General features: G+C 35.1%; 1 protein-coding gene and 1 non-coding gene across 4 annotated transcripts in view; one reads left to right on the forward strand and one right to left on the reverse strand.

Moving 5' to 3' along the window:
- Window positions 1–25,518, reverse strand: part of PRKACB (protein kinase cAMP-activated catalytic subunit beta) — a 127,208-nt gene that overhangs the window by 4,113 nt on the left and 97,577 nt on the right. For 2 of the 3 annotated variants that reach the window (XM_047870594.1, XM_047870593.1), the window contains exons 4-9: window positions 23,979–24,077; window positions 22,894–22,976; window positions 19,589–19,715; window positions 18,532–18,627; window positions 14,889–15,011; window positions 2,712–2,876 (exon numbers count right to left, since the gene is read on the reverse strand). In XM_047870594.1, coding sequence (XP_047726550.1) covers window positions 2,712–2,876; window positions 14,889–15,011; window positions 18,532–18,627; window positions 19,589–19,715; window positions 22,894–22,976; window positions 23,979–24,077 — 693 coding nt within the window. Of the gene's footprint in view, window positions 1–2,711; window positions 2,877–11,567; window positions 13,037–14,888; window positions 15,012–18,531; window positions 18,628–19,588; window positions 19,716–22,893; window positions 22,977–23,978; window positions 24,078–25,518 lie in introns of those variants that run through there. The other variant, XM_047870595.1, reaches the window with a different exon arrangement.
- LOC125174117 (U4 spliceosomal RNA) lies at window positions 11,919–12,064 on the forward strand. The gene has a single exon (XR_007155258.1). It is a non-coding gene; the product is annotated as a U4 spliceosomal RNA (small nuclear RNA).

Below are 25,518 nucleotides of genomic sequence, written 5' to 3' on the forward strand. Positions count from 1 at the left end.
ACCTGACAGTTTCTAAATACTAAGGAAAATAAATTCCCACCATTATTATATGGTAGCATCTTTAAATGCCTTCAAGTCCCTAAATGATAACAGCATTAGAAACAGCAGCAAACAGGGGTGCCCAGGTGGCCCAGTCACTTAAGGTGCCGACTTTGGCTCAGGTCATGATCTCACATCTCATGGGTTTGAGCCCTACATCGGGCTCTGTGCTGACAGCTCAGAGCCTGGAGCCTGCTTCGGATTCTGTGTCTCCCTCTCTCTGTCCCTCCCCCACTCACACTGTCTCTCTCTCAAACATAAACATTAAAAAAAAATTAAAAAAAAAAAAAGAGAAAGCAAACAGTAGGTTTGCTATTAATCTCAACATTTTCATTCAAGGAATGGTACAATACTTAAGAGAGTTCTAGGATAATTAACTGTTGGTATCAAAATACTGGCACTTTAGGTTACAGAACTCCAGATTTTCCTTTATCGGTTCCTTATTTCTCAAGCCTTTATATTTCTATCCTTTTCCTTAATTCCTTTCTCTTGAGGTTACAGGTAATTCTTAGATATACTTGTTTTTTTTGTTGTTGTTGTTGTTTTTTAAGTTGGCTCTAGGCCCAACATAGGGCTTGAACTCATGACCTGCAGATCAAGAGTCACATGCTTCACTGACAGAACCAGCCAGGCACTCCTCTTAATCTTCCTTTTAATTCCCAAGTTTATTTTGTTTAAAATATCTAGCTATCAAAACTTTCTGGGAAGTTGGAAAGAAACATGTCCCTTTTAGAAAAATAGCATTGCTGAATTCTGAACATTTTTTCTCCTTGGATCCTAAAATTAAAATGGCTTTCCTTTATTTAAAATAGGGACTTTATTAATATTAGGTGGTGCACTGAATATGTTTGAGGAGAAGATTTTAATTTTTACTTTTTTAAAAGTAATCTCTATGCCCAACACGGGGCAGAAACGTAAACATTTTAATTATGAGGAATTTTCAAGATTTTGATTTTCTTCTAATTAATATACTGTTATCCCAATTAAGAGCCCCAAAGACAATATAGATATTTGGAGAGACCAATAAAACAGGAGTCCTTGTTTAACGGGTACACAGTTTTCATCTTGCGAGATGGAAGGGCTCTGGAGAGGGACGGCAGTCGTGGTCGCACAACAGTATGCACTTAATATGACTGACCTGCATGATAGCAAATTTTGTTTTGTGTATTTTCTTACAACTAAAAAATATTGAACTATGTATTCTTTTCCTTGAACATTGCTAAGAATTCCACATATTAAATATACAAATATTTTGGAAATTGAATAAAAGCTACCACCAAGGTATGTGAAACAGTGTGGTGCGTAGTACAAGAATAGACAGAAAGAACCCCTAAAGCATAAAGTCGGAAACAGACTGAAGTATGTAATAATTCAGCATTAGCAAAGGCGGAATTTCAAACAAGGGGTCAAAGAAGAGTTATTCAACAAATGGTGAGAGGGTAACTGGCTAATTACTAAACAACAACAAAAAGAAGTTAGATCAAAAAGCACTAGAAGAAAATACAGATTCAATAAATCACCCAGATAGAATTGCTCTTGACTACATAACATATCCAGCTGAGATAATAATGCTAAGGGCTGTTTCATGAATTTAACGCCTAGGAAGTTTCTGAACCCATCTTATGAGATGCGGAGACTACTGCCCTCATATTGTTTTGGTCTTTGCTGCATTATTAAATTCTTTTAATGCTTTGTTTTTATATTCTTTTCCAAAAGATATAAACTAGGAAAACCGTGCTATTAATATTAATTTATAGCATTTACATTTTTTTCCTAAGGAAATTCACTCGTGGCTGCATAGCATTATTAAATATGGCAAGTCTCTGAAACATTAGAAGTTTTGGTTTTATGGAAAAAAAATAAAAAATTAAATATATTCAAGATGACAACACTTTATAAATACGAATTATCTTTAGGCATTTGAGAAGCAATGTTGAGAGAAAAGTAACTCAGCACAGCAAAATCTTTCTTCAATGTCTCAATTTGTTACAACGGTAAAGTGATAAAGACTGAAAAATATCTGATGAATCTAGCTATTAAATGTTATTAAATCCAGCTGTTTGCCAATTCCAGGAAGGAGAATATATTTGTTTATATTTGTCTTTCTAATGCGGCTTCACATCAGTTTTGAAATGCAAACCCTTAGGACATTGTTTACTTAATAATGACCATAATATTGTGAAGAGTAAGAGGCAAGGGTAGGCAAAATTTGACACTGAACGCATTTCAGATTGGGGCGCCTGGGTAGCTCAGTCAGTAAAGCATCCGACTCTTGATTTCGGCTCAGGTCATGATCTCACGCTCTGTGAGATCAAGACCCGCCTTGGGCTCTGTGCTGACAGCATGGAGCCTGCTTGGGATTCTCTCTCTCCTTCTCTCTCTGCCCCTCCTGCATGTATGCATGCGCTCTCTCTCAAAATAAATAAACGTTAAAAAAAAATTTCAGATTGATGGTCAAAATAGAATATGCCTTCTCTTTAATCAAGTAGAAAACTCATTTTTTTAAAAACTCATTTTTAAATTGTGGGCTGGAAAGGTCCCCTAAGTCCTGCATAGGATTAATTCAAAGGTAAAAAAATTAAAACCACGTGTTAAGCTGAAAATATCTTTACCACATATAATTTAAATACTAACTTCCAAAAGCTTTTAAATTAAAGAAAGAAATGGCTCACCTTCCTCTGGTAAATAGCAATCCAATCTGTTGTAGCAAACCACTTGTGAGTTTTTATATCACTCACACCATTCTTCAGGTTTCCAAACCGTTTCGTCAAATCCACCTGCAGCAGGTTCCTTAGAAGGTCCTTGAGATCTGAACTGAAGTGCGATGGGAATCGGACCTGTATGAACACACCATGTAGTCAAATTCACATTCCAGTGGTTATCATGGCCTCACCTTCAACGGACCATAGACATCTGAAGAAAATGCTTTAAAGGGTTAATAGACCCCATTTATGAACTCCTTGCATTCTTACTGTGGTTCTCTACAAGTGCCACCATCACCTTATAACTTGTATCGCGTATCATGACATTACCTCAGTCGATCTTTATTGAGGTATGTTGTAATATTTGTGTATGTCTGTTTCCCCCAGATCATGAGCTTCTGGGGGGAAGGTACTGTGCCATTTTGTGTTTTTATTCCCAGAATTTATTGTGTCATTTCAAATAATGTAGTTCATCTACTTAACAATTAGTTATTAAGACCTACTATGTACCACACTGCTCTAGGCACGAGATATATAGCAATGAACTATGACATATTTGGTGAATATGGCATTAACTCTATTCTAAAGATGGAGAAACTAGGATTCGCAGACATTGTATAACTTACCCAATCACTAGACTATAAAGTGGCAGAGCTGGGACTAGAAATCTAGTCATGATTCCTAGACTCATAAATTTTGTTCTTTATTACACTGTCTTCAAATAAATATAACTCCTTAACATATATATTCTGAGTTTCCAAAGCGCAACATGATGTGCATTCTCATAGTCTCAAAGTAGAAATTAAATCACAAGCATGCAAAGCTAGACCCTATGGCAAAGCCAGACTCATAACTATAGTCTCCCAACTGCTATTTATGCTATTCTGTAAATAAATGCTTCTCCAAGTGTGGTCCTAGGACCCACTTTCATCAGAGTCAACTGGAGGAGTAGAGGGTAAAAATGCTGATCCTGGGGCTTCAAATGATAGGGGCACTGGGTCTGAAATTCTGAGCTTTTATCTCTATTCATGAAAGCCTGAGAAGCAGTATCTTCTCTACTTTGTGCAGAAGTTTTATTTTCTCTCCTAGTGACAGATCAAAAAAATTTTCACGTAAATAATAAACTAAAGTCATCATCATACCAGAGGAAAACTAAAATTTGTGTCCAACAACCAAGGACTATTTGAAGGTTGAATAGCTAATGACCCAACAGGATTTGGGATCAACTCAAATAAATCAGCAACTGAAAGCCTCATTTTAGCAAAGCCCGTATTACCACAGAGTATAAGAGGGTTTATGTTCCAAAAAAGAAAAAAAAAGGCACATGAATTGCTCCTTCTTTAGTTTTTACTTCCAAATTAACATTTTATTAATATAATGGCTTATTAGAAGTTAGGCACTGTGCTAAACTTTATGTGCACTGGTTCATAACCTAACATTACGGTAAACATGATTATTATCTCCATTTACAGGTGATACAATTGAACGTGACACCAAGTAAGTAATCTGCCTAAGATTACAGAGCTAATAAGTGGTAGAGCTATCATCCCAAACCAGGTACTCTTGGCTCTGGAGTATATATCCTTAATTATTCTATACTGTTTTTCATGATTCAATAACCTGAAAAGAGTTATTGTCAGGACACTTCTAAAAGACTGAAATTTTCATCTTAAAAATATTTGCTGCACATTTCCTCATTTATCCCAGTTGGAGTAGAAACTAGAGAATATGGGGTATTCAAAAGGCATAGTGTCTAAAAATAACATGACTTATTTTTATAGTGGTTATATTCCAACTTTGCTTAGATTCCAAAGAAGTAGCTTATTTGAAGTAGAGCTGTCTTTGTTTAGAATAGAGTCCGCATGAACTGTTCAACGTAATGTGCCAGTTATTCTCCCTTTCGTGATGTTTAGAATGGTAGACAATAATGTACTACATATACATTATCTTCTGGGGGTGCCTGTGTGGCTCAGTTAGTTAAGCGTCCAACTCTTGGTTTTGGCTCAGGTCATGAACTCATGGTTTGTGAGTTCAAGCCCCCATCAGGCTCTGTGCTTGCAGCCTGGAACCTGTTTGGGGTCTCTCTCCCTCTCTCTGCTCCTCCCCTTGCTCACGCTCCCTCTCCCTCTCTCTCTTTCTCTCTCTCAAAAAGAATTAAATAAACTTAAAAAATATTATCTTCTGAGGGGTGCTTGGGTGGCTCAGTTGGTTAAGCGTCGGACTTCAGCTCAGCTCATGACCTCATGATTCGTGGGTTCGAGCCCCACGTTGGACTCTGTGCTAACAGCTCAGAGTCTGGAGCCTGCTTTGGATTCTGTGTCTTCCTCTCTCTGCCCCTCCCCCACTCACACTCTGTCTCTCAAAAATAAACATCAAAGGGGCGCCTGGGTGGCGCAGTCGGTTAGGCGTCCGACTTCAGCCAGGTCACGATCTCGCGGTCCGTGAGTTCCAGCCCCGCGTCAGGCTCTGGGCTGATGGCTCGGGAGCCTGGAGCCTGTTTCCGATTCTGTGTCTCCCTCTCTCTCTGCCCCTCCCCCGTTCATGCTCTGTCTCTCTCTGTCCCAAAAATAAATAAATAAACGTTGAAAAAAAAAAATAAACATCAAAAAAAATTTTTTTAATTATCTTCTGAATTCAGGTAACGTGCAATAGAGTGCCTAAAGAATATACACACCTAAATAGAGTAGATCTTTATTTTGGAATGCAGATAAAGCGTTGGTCTTGGATTAATGTGCGTATGTATCTTTGTAATCTTTAGAACAGGGAATTCTCAAATGGGGAGCTATAGTAGGGGCTTATGATGGTAGACATCGGCATTTGGAAAACTTATCACATGACAGACATATCCTCTTCACCTCCATATCACAAGTCTTCTTCCCCAGAGATTCTGACAGGCAGCCCACCTCACATAGTAGGCATGTTAATGATGTTAATGATGAGAATCTGTCATATCCTTTAAGTATACTGAAGGAGAAATAATGAGAATCATTGTGAAAGTATTTTTTCCATGACTGTTCTGAAATGTAATCAGAAATGTAGTTTCTTTGTTGATTTGACCTTCCAAAGAGCCATGTTGATTCATCAAATTGAAATTAGCAAAAACCAGAAAATGACTTAAACACAATTACGTTTCAGATGCAAGACTTTACTTATGGCATGTTAACTTGGAAACACCAACGGTTTCTATCATGGGAAGCATGATAATTTTTCCTTCAAAACTGTATTAAGAAGAGTATTATTTCTATTATTATTATTGATTATAACTGCTGTAAAAATTGAAATCAGAATCCTAGAATATTGGAGCAAAGGAAGTCTTAGTTTAATTTAATCCAAATCTTCATTTAAGATAAGGAAACCAAGCTCCAGTGAGACTACCAACTCAGTCAGTTTCATTGTTGGGAAAATAACTGAATCCTCCTGACTCCTACGTCTCTCTGATAGTCCATTATGGGGCAAACAATGTGAAAGTAGCTGTAAAGAGCCAGATGTGGAAAAGAAAAAGTCTGGACCCATTAAACCATTAGATCTGAGAGAGAAGATTATTGCAAACTGGCATTATTTAACATGAAAGAGGTGTTTGTGCAATATACACTTCCTAGAGTGTTTATTTGATCTTTTTTGCCCGATATTTCCTGTTTAGAATGCTTTAACAATGGTTAGGGACTAAGTTACTTCTGAGTTTCCTAATCTATTCATGAGAATAAATCTATTTCTACAATGAGGTATAGACATCAGAACAAGCTTTTGACATATAGTGTGTATCAAAAAGTTTGTGACAACTAAAAAAATACATGTTTAGAACACACAGGTGACCACCTAAGTCAGTATCTCTGAGAGTGAGTGTCCACTTCATGAGAGCTTCATGAAAGCAGAGACCATAACTAATTTACTGTATCCAGCACGGTCTGGCATATAATATGAGCTCAATGAATATTACATGAACGCATGAATTCACATCTGACAAATAATGATCAAACACCTTCCATGTGTTAGGCACCAATGTGCTTGGCATATAGTAGTAAACAAAATAAGCAAACAGTCCTACCTACAGAGTTTACATCCTAGTGAGGAAGAGAGATGATAGATGATAATTTAGCAACAAGAGCGATCCTTTACAAATGTTGTCATCCTATCGCACCTCACAAAGTCTTGCATTGTAAGGTCTTTGATGTTTACTCTGAAGAAAATGGGGAACCACTGCAAGCTTCTGGAAGGAGTAACGGGATCTAATTTAACATTTTTAAAGAACCACTCTAGTGACTCAGAAGAGAGCAATATCAGTGGAGGTGGCAAGAAGTGGTTGAATTCTGTGTGTATGCTAAAGATAGGTAAAGATAGAGTCAAAATGGTTTTCCTGTGCTTTAGATATGGAGTGAAGACTCCAGAGTATGTTCGCCTGAGTAACTGAAAGGATGGTGTTGCCATCAACTGAGACGGGAAGAGCAGTGGGAGGAACAGATTTGCCAGGGAAAACAAAAATCTGTTAGTTTTAGACAGATTGAATTTAAGATATGTATTGAATACCTGAATGGAGATCTCAGGTAAGAAGTTGGCTACAAGGGTCTGCAACCCAAGAGTCAGGTATGGACTGAAAAAGTGAATTTGGAAATCGTCAGTTGGCATTTAAAGTCATGAAACTGGATGAATCCACCAATGGAGGAAGTGTAGAGGAAGAAGAGGACCAAGGCAAGGAGGATCAACAAGGAGAGACCAGTAATGCAGAATAAAACTAAGATTGTGAAGAGTTACTGAAGCCAAGTGAACAAATAATAAATGAACCACTGAACTAAATCCAATTTCTGGCTTTGCCACAAACTACCTTTTATCTTTGGGCACTTCTGAGTCTTGATTTGCCTACATATAGCATAAGGGAGTTAAACTGAATAAAGTTGAACATTCTTACCATCTCAAAAGTCCCACCAGCCTATCACTTCAATAGAAAGAGTACCTGGGTTCCATTCCCAGCTCCAGTTACATACATTCCCTATGCGTTAGGGCAAACTCTTTCACCTTTCTGGTCTCTATAAAATGATGAATAGCCTCAGGTGTGAAAAAAATTAGTTAATTTTTATGAAACTGATGCAAGGCACTAATTCAATACATTTTTAATTTTTTCAATTTTTCTGTTAGAATAATATTTTAGTGATCTGAAGCTGACTTTTGAATCAAAGAAGGAACTTGGAAGGCAACAATATCTATCATTAGATATCTAGACTAGTCTGTGCTAGAAACATCGTTCGGAAAATGCAAGAAGTTCCTTCGTGTCTCATGCTCCACCTGTTCATTTATAGAAAAAGCACTTTCTTCTTTTCTTTTGGTACTTAAATTTGGTAGAGTGAGGGAGAAAAAGGACAACTATGACCCTGTTTTATATAAGGACAGCATTGTAATTATAGCTGATACCTTAAATAACTTCATCAAATTTCATTATGTAATATGTTAAACCAACTAAGAAATTCACATCTGAATTCACTCAATAGAACATTGATTCTGTTTTCCGCACTAGTTATACATTTTTTTAAAGTCTATTTATTTATTTGGAGAGAGAAGAGAGAGAGAGAGAGAGAGAGCAAGCGCATGAGTAGGGGAGAGAGAATCCTTAGCAGGCTCTGCAATGTCAGTGCTAAAGCCTGACAGGCGGCTTGCACTCACAAACACAAAATCATGACCTGAACCTAAACCAAGAGTTGGCCACTTAACTAACTGAGCCACTCAGGCGCCCCTCAGCACTGGTTATAAAGTCTTGTACATTTTGGTTTTAGGAAAATTAGTATTTTCTAAAAATTAAGAGGAAGTTACATCCATAAAGCAAATCTGATCATGTTGTTACCATACCCATACCAGGGGATTTAAATTCACTAACTGCTTTACTTTTTTTTTTTTTTTTTTTTTTTTTTTTTAGCTTTAGAAATAAAATAAGACCAAAATCAAATTTGTCTATGCTCAGCTTAATCACAGAATTACGAAGTTGGTCTTTGAACAAGAAGGGAAAATTTTTACTGCTATTCTTCTACAAGTGACAGGGAGATGGTTTAACTAGTCACATTACTTTTTATGCATTGAGATAAAATTTATTGGCTTAAGTGACTCAAAAGAGTTTGCACCCAGCCAACAAACAATAATCTGTTAACTTCTGTCCACAAGCATGCTAGAATAAATTTTTAAAAGTTACCTTTCAAATTAAGTACAGTTTTTTTTTTTTTTTTTAAGTTTGTTTATTTTGAGAGAGAGGGAGAGCATACAAGAGCAGTGTAGGGACAGAGAGGGAGAAAGAGAGAGAATCCCAAGCAGGCTCTGGGCTATCAGTGCAGAGCCTGATGCAGGGCTCGATCTCATGAATTGTGAGATCATGACCTGAGGCAAAGTCAAGAGTCAGATGCTTAACTGACTGAACTACCCAGGTGGCCCAAATTAGGTGCAGTTCTAAGAAATCTGTATCCCAGTAACAAATTTATCTAGCAAAAATGAGCATATACATCAGTAAATTTTTCAAAAGGCATAACAACTTTTCATACATTAAGCTTTCTATAGATATGGTACCAACCTCCACACTGCCTCAAAGGACCTGAGGAAACTTAACCAGCCTGGATCTTATATATAAAAAGAAAGATCTAGTACATTTAAAAAATACTTATAAATATTACTACCACAGGGGCACCTGGGTGCATCAATCGGTTGAGTGTCCGACTCCGGCTCAGGTCATGATCTCACAGTCCATGAGTTTGAGCTCCGCATCGGGCCCTGTGCTGACAGCTCGGAGCCTGGAGCCTGCTTCCGGTTCTGTGTCTCCCTCTCTCTCTGTCCCTCCCCCAATCATGCTCTGTCTCTCTCACTTTCAAAAATGAATAAATGTTAAAAAAAATTTTTTTTTAAATAAATATTACTACCACAGCTGGGCTCTCTGATCTGTTCTCTTATTTATGCAGAAACAGTGGTAGTTACGATAAACCTAGACAGTTACAGAGGACCATTACCTACCCAATCCTCATTCCTTCCTTCCCCTGCAAAACAAATTGCCATCATTTGCCCAAAAGACCACTAAAGTAAGGACTGTCTCAAAGCAGCTATTAAGAATTTTAAATGACCACAGCAAAGTGTTAAAAAATGGCCTTGGTTTTAGGCAAATGGTAAAACTGCTTTTGAATTTTATGAAAATGACTACTGAGTTATCTAAGTTTCTTTAACTATAGCCACAGCCAAATAAAAAATGGCACTTTAATTTCCCCAAAAGCATTAACAATGGCATCTTAGAACAAGTACAGTAGTATTTCTGCCTATGTGTATGTTATTTAGGAAACAGAATAGTGCAGAAAAGAGCTAATATAGCAGGCTTGGGACTGTTACCTTTAAGGAAAGCCTGTTTGCAAGTTTAGCCTTGGGCAGGATCTGGCAATTGGCATGGTAACAGTTCTTCACACTGATATGAAACTTTCCCTAAATAATATGAGTGGTTCACTGTACCTAGATTGTTGGTACAAACAATATGGCTTATGCCAAACATCTACTTTGCTCTGTCAGTTTGGGATGTAGGTATGGGCTAGGTAGAGGGTGTATATGTGATCCCAATAAAATCCTTGGGCACTGAGTCTCTAATGAGCTTCCCTAGGAGACAACATTTACCCATGTTGTCACAATTTGTGCCTGGAGGAATTAAGTTCATCTCTTGTCACTCCACTAGGAGAAGACTCTTGAAAGTTTGTGCCTAGTTTCCTCTAGACGCTGCCCCATGAGCCTTTCCTTTTGCTGATTGTACTTACTATCTTTTCATTGTAAGGTATCTTATAATGAAGGTACTTGTTATAATATAAGGGCTTCATTTCTTGAGTATTGCTGTATGTTGAAGTCTTTGGGTCTTCCTAGCAAATCACCTAAAATGGGAATGGCTTTGGGGACCCCTGAGACAGAAAGGAAGAGCTATTTGGCTGCTAATCAGTTATCCTTCATGTGAATATGAATTTCCTTTCAGGAAAAAATGAACTGACTCTTTGATCATTCTCTATATATGTATGTTTACAACTTTATATTTTGTATAGTGTCTCCTTGTACATTTTTGGTGCTCATTAAAAGTGGACTAATATTTACTTTAAATATAATACAGCTCAGAAATTTTTTTTAAATTTCATAAGTCAAGGACTCTAAAGTTATGGTTTCCACAACAGCTGTTACTTGACTGCCTTATTTCAAGTATCATTTTTGAACACAATATTAACTTATATATTTCTCAGAGTGATGCAGCTAAATAGAGTTGCTGTAGGAACCATAACTGATTCTTATCATAGAGTATATGGCACTGAAGTATGGAATTTAAAGACTATATAAGAAACTCAGTATATATATTGCTAATTAATGTCAAATTTAATGTGAAAATTATTAAGACTTTTCTGTCAACTGTGCATTTCTAAACCTGAACCTTGATATCACATGAATAATTTGACATTTAAAATACCACCTCCTCCGTTTTTAAAGGCAAAATATGTGTAGGAGAGAATCTAACAAGCTGATTGATCATCTTTCTGTGCATTTAAAAATACCAACTTGAGTTAAAATATTGTAATAGAGAAAATACTTAGCAACCTGATTTTCAAATATGTGTATTTCAGTGAATTAATCACTTCATTAAATACATTTTATTTTAACTTTGATGTTACTGATACCTATAATCTATGGCTTCAGAATGGAGAGAGTAATCAATATAAAATGTTGCATAAAATAATAACACACTTTTAAAAAATCAGCAAAAAAATTATGATTGAAACATATTTTAAATGATATATCATTCAAATCATTAAAGATTTTTAAATACAAATATAGGATTTGGAAGACCAAAATTTGAGTTTTAATGACTTGAACAATGAAAAAATTTAAGTATTAGTTATTCTCCAATTTGGCTTTTATTTACTAACCAGTGAGATAATAACACTTGTAATGTGTTTGTCATGTGGATAGGGATACATTCCAGTTTGGCTTTGAGTGTTGAAACAGATGGTTTTACTGGGAATGGTGCATATGAATATGACTTTATGTTCACACAGTGTAAATCCTAGAGATCAGTTAGTACCAATATTCTGCTTCATGAGTTCTACTTTAAGAGCAAAGGGGAAAAAGGAAGAAAATAACTTTATTTCCAATATGGGACACGATAATCTGGCACCTTTAGTTAAAAACAATAGTATACCAAGCTTTGCATCATGGCAGTATCGTAGCCAATGAGGTTTACCCGAGGCGCGATTATTGCTAATTGAAAAACAATAGTATACCAAACATCCTATCATATTTCTAAATAAGTGAAGAAAGATATCAGATATTGTGATAAGATAAAGTTTTATGTTGCCATTCTTCTAATAAGGTGACTAGGATTTAAACAGTTATGATTATAGAATATACACAGATTTAAATATTAATATTGGAGCCTGACTATTAAAGTTTGATATGAAATAAAAACATATTCATAAACAGGTAAACATTTTTCTTCCACATTGTGGCATGATTGGCTAGTGAAGGCCTATTCATACAGATGAAGATAGACTCATTTTAAACAAAGCCATTTTTCTAAATAAGGGAAATTTAGTTATGACAGCATCCTTGTCAGAGAGTTTTACTTCTTTTATAAAGCATAAGTAAAAGCAACGTAGAAGCTTTGTAATGACCTATAATTAAATTAGAAGTAGAATTTCTAATAACTATTAGTAGAATTTCTGCATCCTTGGTTTTTGCTGAACCCTTTGATAAAACCCTGAACCGTTTTATCTCCATACATACACCTGGGATAAAGTTTAGTTTATGAATTAGGCACAGTAAGAGATTAAAAACAATGAACAATTACAACAACATGCTGCAGTAGTAAAAGTTATGTGGGTGTGGTTTCTTTCTCTCTGTCCCCCTCTCAAACTATCTTACAGTACAGTACTCACCATTCTTGTGATGATGTGAGATGATACAATGCCTATGTGATGACATGAAGTGAGGTGAATGACACAGCTGTTGTGCTGTAGTGGCCGGCTATTACTGACCTTCTGATGATGCCTCAGAAGGAGGATCGCCCGCTTTGGACTGCAGTTGACTGTAGGTCACTAAAACCGTAGACAAGGGTGGACTACTCTATGCTTCTTTCATTCAGTGATTTTAAAGTATTTCAGTTCTCTCAACATTCTTCATATGACCTTTGGGTCATGTTCTTTCTTGAGATTTTACATAATCACCTTTCAAATTCTTAGAAAATTAATACCTGTCTTGTACACTACTTTTTCTTGATGTTTTGTTCATCTCAAAAGTTCTTTTACTGTGCCTTTGATATTCTGCTGGATGAAAACAGTTACAAGGATAAGAAACCTGAGGCCTAGATACCTACAAATGTAACAAGGACAGCAGTGATACCTAATGACTTAAGTATTCCTTTCTGCCTTTCTGTATTACCTTGGTGTAAATCTTTCAACACCTAGCTTAGTTATCTTTAAGAAGTATTTAATTTTTATTTTTGACATAGTTGAAGTGTAAGTTCTTTAGTTAGTCCCATAGTTTGTGAATACTGCCATAAGATAAAACTTTCATAAAATGAAGGGAAATATAACTGAAAATCTTGTGATCCCTGTAGACTACGTATACACTATAAGATATGGAACAATACCGTGTTGAGATGTGGATTCTAGAGGGCTGGACAGACTCATTCTGTTGGTGTCTTGTCCTCACAGTCCAGCTGTGTGGCATCCATGATTTAAATTTGAATATTGGTAAAAAAGATAAATTACTACATTAGGGACATTCAGGTGATATAGGTGATACAAATTTTAAGTTCATGGAGCTGAGGGTCAGCTTTTACACTAAATGTAAAGTGTGAATCTGGCTGAGGTATAAAGAAATAGAGACTTTTTCTCTATGTCCTTCCAGATTCTCTAGGTTGATTAGGCAATTCTCTGCCTTAGACTAAGGTTACAAAATAGAAAAAAGTCAACTACATCACATCTCAGGGTACTGTTATGTCAAGATTAATGCTCTATTTCCTGGTCATATTCTAAATGGGGCTATGTGACCTAAGAAAAAAGAAAGATAAACTAATGGGGTGTACCACATGTAGGAATAGGAAAAAGGGAAAAATGGGAAAATATCCCTTCCTATAAACTCTATCATAAATGTATAGAAGGTCTTTTTGGAATTTTTTAAAGCCTATTCTTTCTACGGTGGAAAGAATCAGACTCAACTCTATTAAAATTGTAGTATTTTTTTTAAGTTTTTTTGTTTGTTTGTTTGCTTGTTTATTTATTTGAGAGAGAGAGAGAGAGAGAGAGACAGAGAGAGAAAATCCTAAGCAGGCTCCACGCTGTTAGCACAGAGCCCAATGCAGGGCTTGAACTCAAGAACCGCAAGATCATGACCTGAGCTGAAATCAAGAATTGGATGCTTAACCACTGAGCCACCCAGGCTCCCCGACTGTAGTATTTTTTTAAAAGTGTATGCTAAGGCAAGAATGAATGGTTTGTTTTGAGATACTTTTGGAAACAAAATTAGGGATTACAAAAGAAGGAAGGTTTATGGAGTAATTACAAAATGTAAAATACTATGATATATTGAATCTACTCATGCTCAAAAAAAAGTTATTGCCATATTTGCTAAAGATCAATGGCAATTATAATCACAATCAACATGAACAATTATATAAATATCCTTTCTCTGAACTTCCATTTTATAAAGGCTTATCTATTTTGTATTTGCTTCCAATTTTGTGGTGTTTGGCATAATTCAAACAAGACTCTCCTGAAAAAACAAGGAGATACAAAAACAGCCCCTAAAACTTCTCTCTAAGGAGATACCCACATGAATAACTAAGTAAGTAAAAATTTACTTACTTAGAGAAATATTGAGAATGAGAGGTATGATCCTATATTTTATAAGTGATAAAAAAGAAAATTGCTTTATCTTTTTGCTAACTTGTTTGTAAAACTGCCTCATTTTCTTAAGAAACTGCAATGATTTAATGTTTATTTTGTTATCTTAAATGAATGCTAGATACAAAGACAGGAACTATGGGTATTTTTGTATTCTTTCCAATTTAGGGTAATTATTCTGATGACATCAAATGGTTTTAATATACAAATCTTACATTTCATTATAGAAATAACAAGTAATAGAGGAATAATAAAATGTATTACTTACCTTTCCAGAAACAATCTTTTCATAAATCTGAATTGGTTGGTCTGCAAAGAATGGGGGGTATCCAGCTGCCATTTCATAGATTAACACTCCTAATGCCCACCAATCCACTGCCTTATTGTAGCCCTAAGATAAACCAGCAGCAAATATTAGTTATTACTTAATCTACCAGAAGGGAATGAAGTCATAGATGATTTCAAAATGATCTTCAAGCATATGAAATTTGTTAAAGAGCAGTTGCTGCACAGCTATTCAGGAGAGAATAAAAAATGAACAAAATGTATCAGATCACACTTGAATTAAACAGGGAGAATTTACAGATATTGGCTATATTCCAATTATATTGGAATTGGAAATATTATTAAATCTCGTTCCTAAAATCATTAAGAATATTGTAGACAATAAATATCCCCTAATTACTTGGGATAATTTAGTTGTTGCTCAACAATAGGAAGGGACTTGCTAAATTACTTTTTCAAGTCCATTCTTGGTCCATAACCTTATAAATCAGGTTTTCTAGAGCATTCATAGAAAGGCCAAAGGTTTTTATACAGAACAGTAGATACTGGACTTCGTAGTAAACAGCAGAGTTGACTTCAAAATACTCTATATTGTTGACGTTAGGAGGGTGATTATACTAGGGGCATTCTCTTCCACTTCACAGGATCTTAATGAAAGCTACAAGTTTAATTTGGAGCCTAATAAATGTAAATATTTAAGTTTACTGTAGCTATCCTACTGTCTTCTCATCTCTAAAAGGTGTACAGAAAAGATAACTAATCCTTGAGGTTTTTGTAAGAACTTTATCAAATAAAAGGAAAAAATGTAAATAAAAGTACATTGTAAACCAAAGGTACAATTCTAAAGTTATTTTTGTTTTTTTCCATACTAAACTTGCTAAAATTAAGAGCTAGCAGTATTTGTAAGAAAATAAAAGTACAATATTAACATGTTTATATAAAGTTTGTTATCAACTATGGTCAATGTCAGCTGGCACAAAAGATTATGGAAAAAAATTCAACTTGATCACGGAGAGAAATGAACTGAGTTTTTGCCAGATCTGGTCTGCCCTCAAATTACCTTCACCACTCCCCACACTCCAAAGTTTTGTCAAAATTTTAGCTTTACAAATCATTTAATTTTCAAATTATTAGCTAAAATCTAATGTAGAGATTTTTTTCTGCTTCTGTATGTTTTTTTAAAGGGAGACTAGCATAAGATGAATAGCACTTTGTTTTGCTAATAGAAATGGGCATCAACTATGCTTTAATTCTTTTAAGTCACTAGTAATGTCATTCATTATGATATTTTTAGTATAGTGGAAGCACGTGATGTTGAGCTGGATCCTTTTACTAAGCTTTGGTTTCTATGTTGAGATTGTATGCTAATATTTATAAAAAATATGCCAGATACTTTTAATACCCTAAGTATAGAGAATTAAAACAAATCAGTAAGAAAAACTAAATTAAAATAGATAAATGGGCAAAGGACATGAACTAATAACTCATACACACAGAAAAAACCCACCAAATGTCTGTAAAGCATTAAAAAAATCTAATAATCAAAGGCATGAGACTTAAAATAATGAAATACCATTTATTGCCTATTAAACCAGTAATTATTTTATTTATTTGTTTGTTTATTTAAAGGTGTGTTTATTTATTTTGAGAGAGAGAGAGAGCAGGGGGAAAAGAGGGAGTAGTGAGAGGGAGAGAGAGAATCCCAAGCAGGCTCCATACCCTCAGTGCAGAGCCTGATGTGGGGCTCAAACTCACGAACCTTGAGATCATGACCTGAGCCAAAATCAAGAGTCCGATGCTTAACTGACTGAGGCACCCAAGTGCCCCATTAGTAATTATTCTGAAACTACAAATATCTAATGCTGGATACAGTGTGATGAAGTAGTAGGAGTATAAAATGTTACAATCTTTTTGGAAAGCACTTTGGCAGTATTTATTGAGAGACTTAAAAATGTTCATACCCTTTGTCCCAGTAATTCTACTTCTGGGAATCTGTCCTGAGAAAATAATTTGAAATGCAGAAAAAGCTTTATGTATAAAATATTTATGTTTATCACAGTTATTTATAATAGCAAAAAAAAAAAAAGAAAAAGAAAAAGGAAAAAGGAATGACTTGAATATTTAGCAATAGAAGAATGGCAAAATACTTTATGATAACATTTCAAATAAGCCATTAGAATGTTTGCGTGCTTGTTAGCATTCAAGTGAAAAAAGCTGAATACAAACTGTACATTCACTGTATCTCAACTATGATAACATGCACAGAAAAATATATTGAAAAAGGCTACCTTGGGGCACCTGGGTGGCTCAGTCGGTTAAGTGTCCAACTCTTGATCTTGGGTCAAGTCATGATCTCACAGCTCATGAGTTCAAGCCCACGTGGGGCTCTGTACTGATGGTGCAGAGCCTACTTTGGATTCTGTCTCTCCTTTCTGCCCCTCCCCTGCTTGTGCTCTTTCTCAAAAAAATAAATAAATAAACTTAAAAAAATTACTTTAAAAAAAAAGCTACCTCTGGGTAGTGAGATTATAGGTTTTTTTGGTTGTTTCTTTTGATTTTTCTGCATTTTCCAAATTTTGTAAATGAACATCTATTACTTTTATAATATATATGCATTTTTTAAAGTTCTGGTGCTTATTCTGTCATCATTATTTGGTAGGTGTACTTACAAAAGAAATGTGTTAACAGCAATGATATTTAGGTTATAAAAGACTAAAAAGTTATAGATGATTTAAATTACAAAGTTGAGAGGAAAGCTGAATGAGATCATTTATTTTATTCTTATTATAGAGTTATTTATAGTTATTCAGGTTGTAACTATCAAGGCATGTGTGTTATCCCTTTCTCTTTCATTGTTCCTGTTTGTGCTCAGTTATTGTTAATTTTTCCTTTCTAGCTGTTTCCACCTAGGGATGGCAGTGGAACGGAGAACAGAATGGAACCATCCTTTTAGGTATGATTATAGACTTCTCTTACCATATTTTCACTGTTTTGAAAAGTAGAACAATCCTCAACAGACTATCAACAACTGTCTTTCAAAACATGGACTTTTTTTTCTTTTTATTACATCTACATGAGATGATGTATGTTAATTAAACCTATTGTGGTAATCTATCCCACAATCTATGTAAATCAAACCATTACACTGTATGCCTTCAACCTAGACAGTTAGGTCTGGCAGTTACTTCTCAGTAAGACTGGAAGAAAAAAATATGGATCTCGAGATCAGATTTATTCACATTAACTTTTTTTGAAGTATAGTTGACATACAATATCCTATTACTTGCAGGTGTACAACATAGTGATTCAACATTTTATATACATGGTGAAATGATTACTATGACAAATCTAGTTACCATAGGCCACAATACAAAGTTATTACAATATCATTGACTATTTTCCCTATGTTCTACCATACTATTTCTCTTAGATCCAGAGTTAAAATTGAGAGGTTACTGAGTTAGTGGTAGACTGCCAGTAATTATTATTTAGTAATCAAACAGACATAAATTCATAATTTAGATTAAGTAAAAATGTAATACTAGATCAGTAAACTGTTTTTATAAAAGTCCACAGTGATGCATGCCTTATATTTTTACTCTTACATAATGACATTATAAATATACCTTGCTAAGGATTATCTCTGGAGCCAAATATTCTGGAGTGCCACATAATGTCCAAGTTCTGCCTTTAACTCTTTTGGCAAACCCAAAGTCTGTGACCTATGAAAGAAAAAAAAATTTGTGAATATTCATTATTTCACAATAAATGTATTTGTTGCACCTCAGTTCAAAGTTAAAAATCAGGGTTAAAATTAAAACCATGAAAAAAAATTAAGTCAGTGTAACTGAGACCAATCCATGCAGGCCACTATTAGTGAATGAAGGTTCACTCTGGAGAGCCTTTTCCTGACTCAAAGAAATAAACACACACAAAATGGTAAAAGTAAATGCTTTTAACAAAAATGAAGCAATGCTAGAAGTATTTCTTGGGTCCAAGAAGTATTTCTTGCTCTGCCATTAGTTACGTCATTGGCAATACAAAAGTATCAACAGGAGAACCTATTGATAAGTGTGGAAAAAGGGATGTTCTCGGTCTATTCACAGAAGTGGAAATAAAACACCCCCACCAGTTCCGTATTGGTAGCCAGGGCTCCTTTGGCTGCTGCTGTTAAGGAGCACAGACTCTGGGGACAGCTGGGTTCAAATTCTGACCACCATTTACTGCCTGTGTGATTTGCTGTGCCTTAGTTCTGTTAGCCTCAAAATGAGGGTAACAGCAGTACTTACGCTTTATAAGGTTATCAGGACAAAAAAAGATGATACATGTAAAACACTCGGAATGATGCCTGGCACTAAATGAGAGCTCACAAATTTAGCTATTCTATGTATTTCTGTACGTAGGAGCCTATGTTCATTCAATTCACAACTGCAGACTATGGGAGGTGTAAACAGGTTCTATTCTTGATGGGATTTTTGGTCTCTGCAATAGTGGCAGAACCGTGAGCTCATTTAAGCTATTAGGAAGATTGTTAAGCTCTCCCATATGCCAGACATGATGCTAAGCTGTTAGGAAGAAATAACTGTCTCACTCAAAGAAAAAACATCCAATATTGGTAGTTGAGGTTAAATACATACAACTTTTACCTAGTAATACATTATATATAATGTGTTCAAGTCATACCTGGATATAACCTTGGTGGTCAATTAAGAGATTTTCAGGTTTTAGATCTCTGTAGATGAGGTCTAGTGAATGGAGGTACTCGAATGTTAGCACTATCTGAGCTGCATAGAACCGTGCATGGGGTTCACTGCGAAGAAAAAGAAAACACTGAATTTTTGTAAAATGGGTTAACACACGGTAATTAGTAGATTATGGAAAAAATTAATATAGGGTAGAAATATTTTGGAAGCCAATTTTTTTTTCTTTTAAACATTTAAGAATCTTGTTAGTTTCTGAATATCTACTAAACCTCTGAACTATCTTCAGATAATAGTACTTTAATATGCTTATGGGGCAGCATACATTGAAGAAAAATATAACTCTAAAACAGCCATCTTATTTTAAATTCTTATCGGCCATATTAGAGGCTATTGATGCTTTTATAATTATGTCTCACTTTGAGAATGATTGAAAAGCAAACATGTCAACAATACATGGTCTATCAGGCCATTGTTACTGTTGATAAGCTCCATGTACCTGTCTCATAAATTTCAAGTGCTTAAAGAATTTCACTACACAGAAGTTGTTTAACTGCATTAATCTGCAGACTGATGCCATTTGACCCAGACTATTCCTATTACAAAAACAATATATTCTCATTATTAAAAAAGCATAAAAAATATAGATGGAGGATAAAGAGCTCCCGTAATCCTATCCAGAAAGCATAGATACAATCATGGTGTCTGAATTTCCAAATCTTCTACTATGCATATTTACACAGATATATAAACACAGGGGTAATCTGTATGTTTGTGTAAACATGTACAGTTCTTGTATGCACAGATTAGATCAATTGACAGATAAGTGTCATGTTGATGCCACATTCAGAGCATTACTCCAAAGGATGTACTGATTTTCTAGTTTGAGTTTCTCTTTCATCTTGTAGTGTACACAATGAATTCTGTTAACTGGCCTGATAAACTGCAATGACTTTCAGATTTATGTCCTCAATGAATAACATGAACTATGAATAGAACTTCCCTCAAGATGGCTGGCATGAATTTGATCTCATAGCACCAGAAATAGAAATTCCAAAAAAGATTATATATGCTGCTCCTTTTGCTTGTCACTCTATTTCCTAGGTTCTAGCCTAATACATATCAGGTGCTCAGTAAATATTTGTTGAATAAATGAATATGTAAAGAAACAAACTTTGGGGGAGATTATTTTATAATACCATTACAGTTTCAGCCCCATCTCAACACCATAAATTCTGTACCATAGATTGTATGACAAGAAACAGGGGAACATTTTAAGGGGAGACTGGAAGAATCATCCTGGTCATTGAAATATCCCTAACTTTGGAAACATTTATTTGACCTGGAAGTCCCCTCCAATTTTCTCCATGCATCTATAAATACAAGATGCACTTAGCATCTTATAAATAGATATAAATTTATCATCACAAATATAAGATGTACTAAGCATTTTATATTTATTTCCACACACTGATATTTGATTGGAGGAACACAAACATTACATAGGTCTGTGATCCAATTGTTGAAAGATGAAAGCAAAATATTCTATTGGAAGACTTAATGCTGAAGCAGCTTTAAGTCTAGACAGTTGCTATTTAAGTAGAGAATAATGACTGCCCTGATTCTGATTAAAGCCATGCTCAATAATAACTCAATATTCTTCTTGTCTTAAAGTTCCTAGGATAGGAGTTAACAACTTGTCAAGTGTACGTGTAGTATGAGTGAAAAGTTAGAAAAGACAGTGTGTCTCAATAGTGAATTATTGCAATCAACTCGCTTTCCTCCTAGTACCAAGTCAAGTATTAAAGAAATAGGAGTGTGGGTAGTTGCAAAGGAAAGAAGTTAGTAATGATAGAGACTGGAAAAAATATTTTTTGAAGATAGGTTTAGGTGTAATGCTTCAGTGTAAAACTGAATTATCAAGGGCAATCTGAGGATGCTGGGCCTGCGTGGACAAGGGTAGTAGAAGAGAGGACAACAGGAGGTAAAAGGAAATCATTAAAGATAAACAGAAGTTGCTTTGCATCAGCACAGTGCCTGACACGTATTAGGTGCCTTACCGTATCAGCTCAATAAGTGAATTTTGGCTTAGGCTTCAGGTAACTAAAATAACTCTAATGTTGGCCCATAACTGAATACGATCTTGTGATAATCTGAGTCTATCATCATCTCTTTCTGAATCGGATTATCATCATCAGCCAGTTTGCACTCCTGTACGTGCTTTCATCATACCAGCTCATAATGTGCTAAATGAAGCTGGACGTGCATTCTTTCAGTGATTACTAATGAACAGTAGTAGCTTACAAATTATTACACAGAGGTAAAGTTAACAGAATTTATAACCTGTTTTAAAAAAATTTTTTAACGTTTATTTATTTTTGAGACAGAGAGAGCATGAATGGGGGAGGGGCAGAGAGAGAGGGAGACACAGAATCCGAAGCAGGCTCCAGGCTCTGAGCCATCAGCCCAGAGCCCGACGCGGGGCTCGAACTCAAGGACCGAGAGATCGTGACCTGAGTTGAAGTCGGACGCTTAACCGACTGAGCCACCCAGGAGCCCCAATATAACCTGTTTTAAAAACTGTGTGGCCTTGTTAGCAATAACCTAATAAGGTACAAACTCTTTTTTTTTTAAATGTTTATTATTTATTTTTGAGAGAGAGAGATAGAGAGAAGCAGGGGAGGGGCAGGGAGAGAGGGAGACACAGAATCTGAAGCAGGCTCCAGGTTCCAAGCTGTCAGCACAGAGCCCAACACGGGGCTCGAACTCACCAACCATGAGATCATGACCTGAGCCGAAGCTAGACGCTTAACCAACTGCCACCCAGGCGCCCCAAGGTACAAACTCTTTTAAAATTATGTATATATTTTTAAAATTCAACAAAAACTTTAAGGAGAATTAAATTTGTGCAAAATGAACTTCTTAATCACATCACTATGATGCCATTATTATCTTTTCCATTTATTCCTTTCTTCATCTTTACACAAACCTCTTCCCCAGAGTTGTATTAATATTTGTTCAATAAGTACTAGTATGTTTAAATTCAATTTTTGCATCTTCTGAAAATCCTCCAAACAATGGATCTTCACAATATCTACCAATGGTAGAATATTTACATTGCTATCATGGTGCTTTTATTTGATTTTTAAAACTCAGTAGGGTGTGGCCTCTTATGAATGTTTCCATGTAATTTTTCATATAGCTAACATATTACTAAATGAAATGAAATAAATTGTTAGCATTGACAATAACTTAAAAAAGATTTGAGGAGGATAAAGTATTAGTTACCTGAACCTTCCAATTCTTCTTAGATGTGAAAACATTTCACCCCCAGGGACATATTCCATAACCATGTATAAATTAGAATTATCCTATGAACAAATAAAAAGGATAAGTAAATCAAAATTATGAAACCGAGATTATTTCAAGGAAATATTTAAAGATGACACCATGTTCAATTAGAAAAAGACAAATTAAAAAACCCGAGAGATTACTAACATTGGGAAAGACAGAATAAATGGAAGATGCTCTAATTTTTCTTCAGTGGGGAATTCATTCCCCACCCCCAGCCCAGGTATTCTTGCCACAAATTAGTCTGGGATATTTGCTGTTCCTGTTCTTGCAGGGAACCCTAACTTTTGAACAATTAAACACTGCAGCCGTGACTTAATACTATAGTGGATGCAAAGGAATAACAGTTAAAACAACAATTTGAAAAAGTAAGAATGTTTACATTTTATGTACTAAATTACGTCAGAGAGATGAATGATTTTTAATATCATCCTAAACATACAGGTGTTCATCTGATTTAAAGAATAAAGGAGGAAAAGGGAAAAGGTTAAAATGCTTTAGGAATTAAGACTACGAGATGCCAAGTGTCATTCTAAAGAGTTGAAAAGCTATCAACTTAAAGAATAAATCTTGTTCAACTTTATGAGAACATTGAGGGAGGGCCAAAGACTGTCCTGCCTTACATAAACGGAAAGACTAGAACACAAATTACTAAGGAAAAGAGGATGGTAAGACTGTGTCAGAAAAGGTTCAAGAGAAAAGAAGTTAGGTGGGCGTATTCATTTGCAAGATTGTAAGAACTGCTTAATAAGATATTACTATGGATTTTGATAAATGGAAATATTTGAATTTATAATAGCATGTCATGAAAAATTACACATTACCTTTAAAATTTTCCCTAGGGAAAGCCAAAACCTTTTCAAATATGAACATAAGTTTACAAACATAAAATCTAAATATATTACTTTTTTATTTATTCATATTCTCCATGTTTGTCATATGGCTTAGAATCCTATCACAGTTTCATATTTTAAAAAATATGTGAGGGTAAAATTATTTTATTTGAATATTGTAAAATCTACCTTAAAAGAATACTCCAGTCGAACAAGAAAAGGAAAATTCACCGCCTGTAATATTCTTTTCTCATTCAAAGTATGCTCTATTTGCTTCAGTTTAACAACCTGTAATTGAGAGATAAATATATTTAATGTACTTGAACAGAATTTAAAATTTACTATAATTTTAAAAGAATAAAACATAAATAAAATGCTTACCATATAACGAGCTTGGATAAGCAAAATCACTAAGTTGGATAAGGGTATGATAATAACCAATAACTAGGTTTTTATCAGATTCAAATGAAACACCTAGCAGAGGATTTAAAATTTGGTCTTAAGAAGGGCAACTATAATTTTCAGTCAAGAAGCAAGAGCTAAGAAGTACTTAAAAGAAATAATACATAACTGAAAAGAAATTAGTATGTGAAAATACGCAGCTCCTAATTAGTTACAGTCACAAATCACTGCAATAGGTAGGTACTGATTTTCAATCTTCAGAAGATCAGCAAGGAAATTAAGAATTGAAGAAAAGCCAATAATTGAAAAACACTTTCAATTCAAACTGGGTAAAAATGAACAATCTGTTCATTTCCTAATACCTGAATAAATAGAAGATTAAATTCTAAAAAATCAATTTGTGCAGCCACAGGAGAGGACACACAAAATATGGGCAAAAGACCAACTATATCTTTATAGCAAATAGGTTATTTAGGATTAATCAAGCTTCTTCTGGATTGTCTACTCAATCAAATACATAGCAGCAGGGGAAAGTGACTTATTTTGACTTCACAAAGACTGTGCTTCTATCCCACATGTGATTCTATTTTTAATTTAAGAAAAGGTGACCTTAGGGAGATATAAATACTTGTCTGGTGTATGTATAAGTCATTAGCAGCTGGCAGTCTTTCTTGCTAGAAGCTTACTGTCAGTGTGGGGCAGTCACCGAATTCAAGAAGTTGAACATAGGCAAAGTCTAGTTACCATCCAGTTATTAGTATATACAATTATAGTATAAAAATAGTAGTGAGCAAAGAATACTTGACTGAGAGTCAAAAGATCTGTATTCTAATCTAGGCCTTCTCATCCAGCAGTTTTGTGGCTTTTGGAGATGTTATTTCAACTCTTAGGATCTCAGGTTTGTTTTGTTTTGTTTGTTTTTGATGTAATATGAAGTGGTTGGACCATTGCTGTCTAAATTCTAACTAGTTACAGAACTAATTAGTCCATACTTATCATAACAAATTATGTAACATTGGCTCGAGAATTACTATTGCTTTGTATTTACTTTTAAAAAAATAGGCTTTTTTTTTTTAAAGCAGTTTCAGGTTCACGGTAGAATTGGGCAGAAGATACAGAGATTTTCCATATTCCTCCTATCCCCACACACGCATAGCTTCCCCCACTAGCAACATCTTCCCAACCCCCCCCCCCCTTCACACAGGTGTGCGGTATATTTGTTACAAGTGATGAACCTACATTGACACATTATTTTTTTTTTTTACACTGGCATCTTTATCACCCAGTGTCCATAGTTTACACTAGGGTTTACTTGTACTGCCCTAAA

This window comes from Prionailurus viverrinus, chromosome C1 (genome assembly GCF_022837055.1).
Source record: "Prionailurus viverrinus isolate Anna chromosome C1, UM_Priviv_1.0, whole genome shotgun sequence".
Taxonomy (NCBI): Eukaryota; Metazoa; Chordata; class Mammalia; order Carnivora; family Felidae; genus Prionailurus; species Prionailurus viverrinus.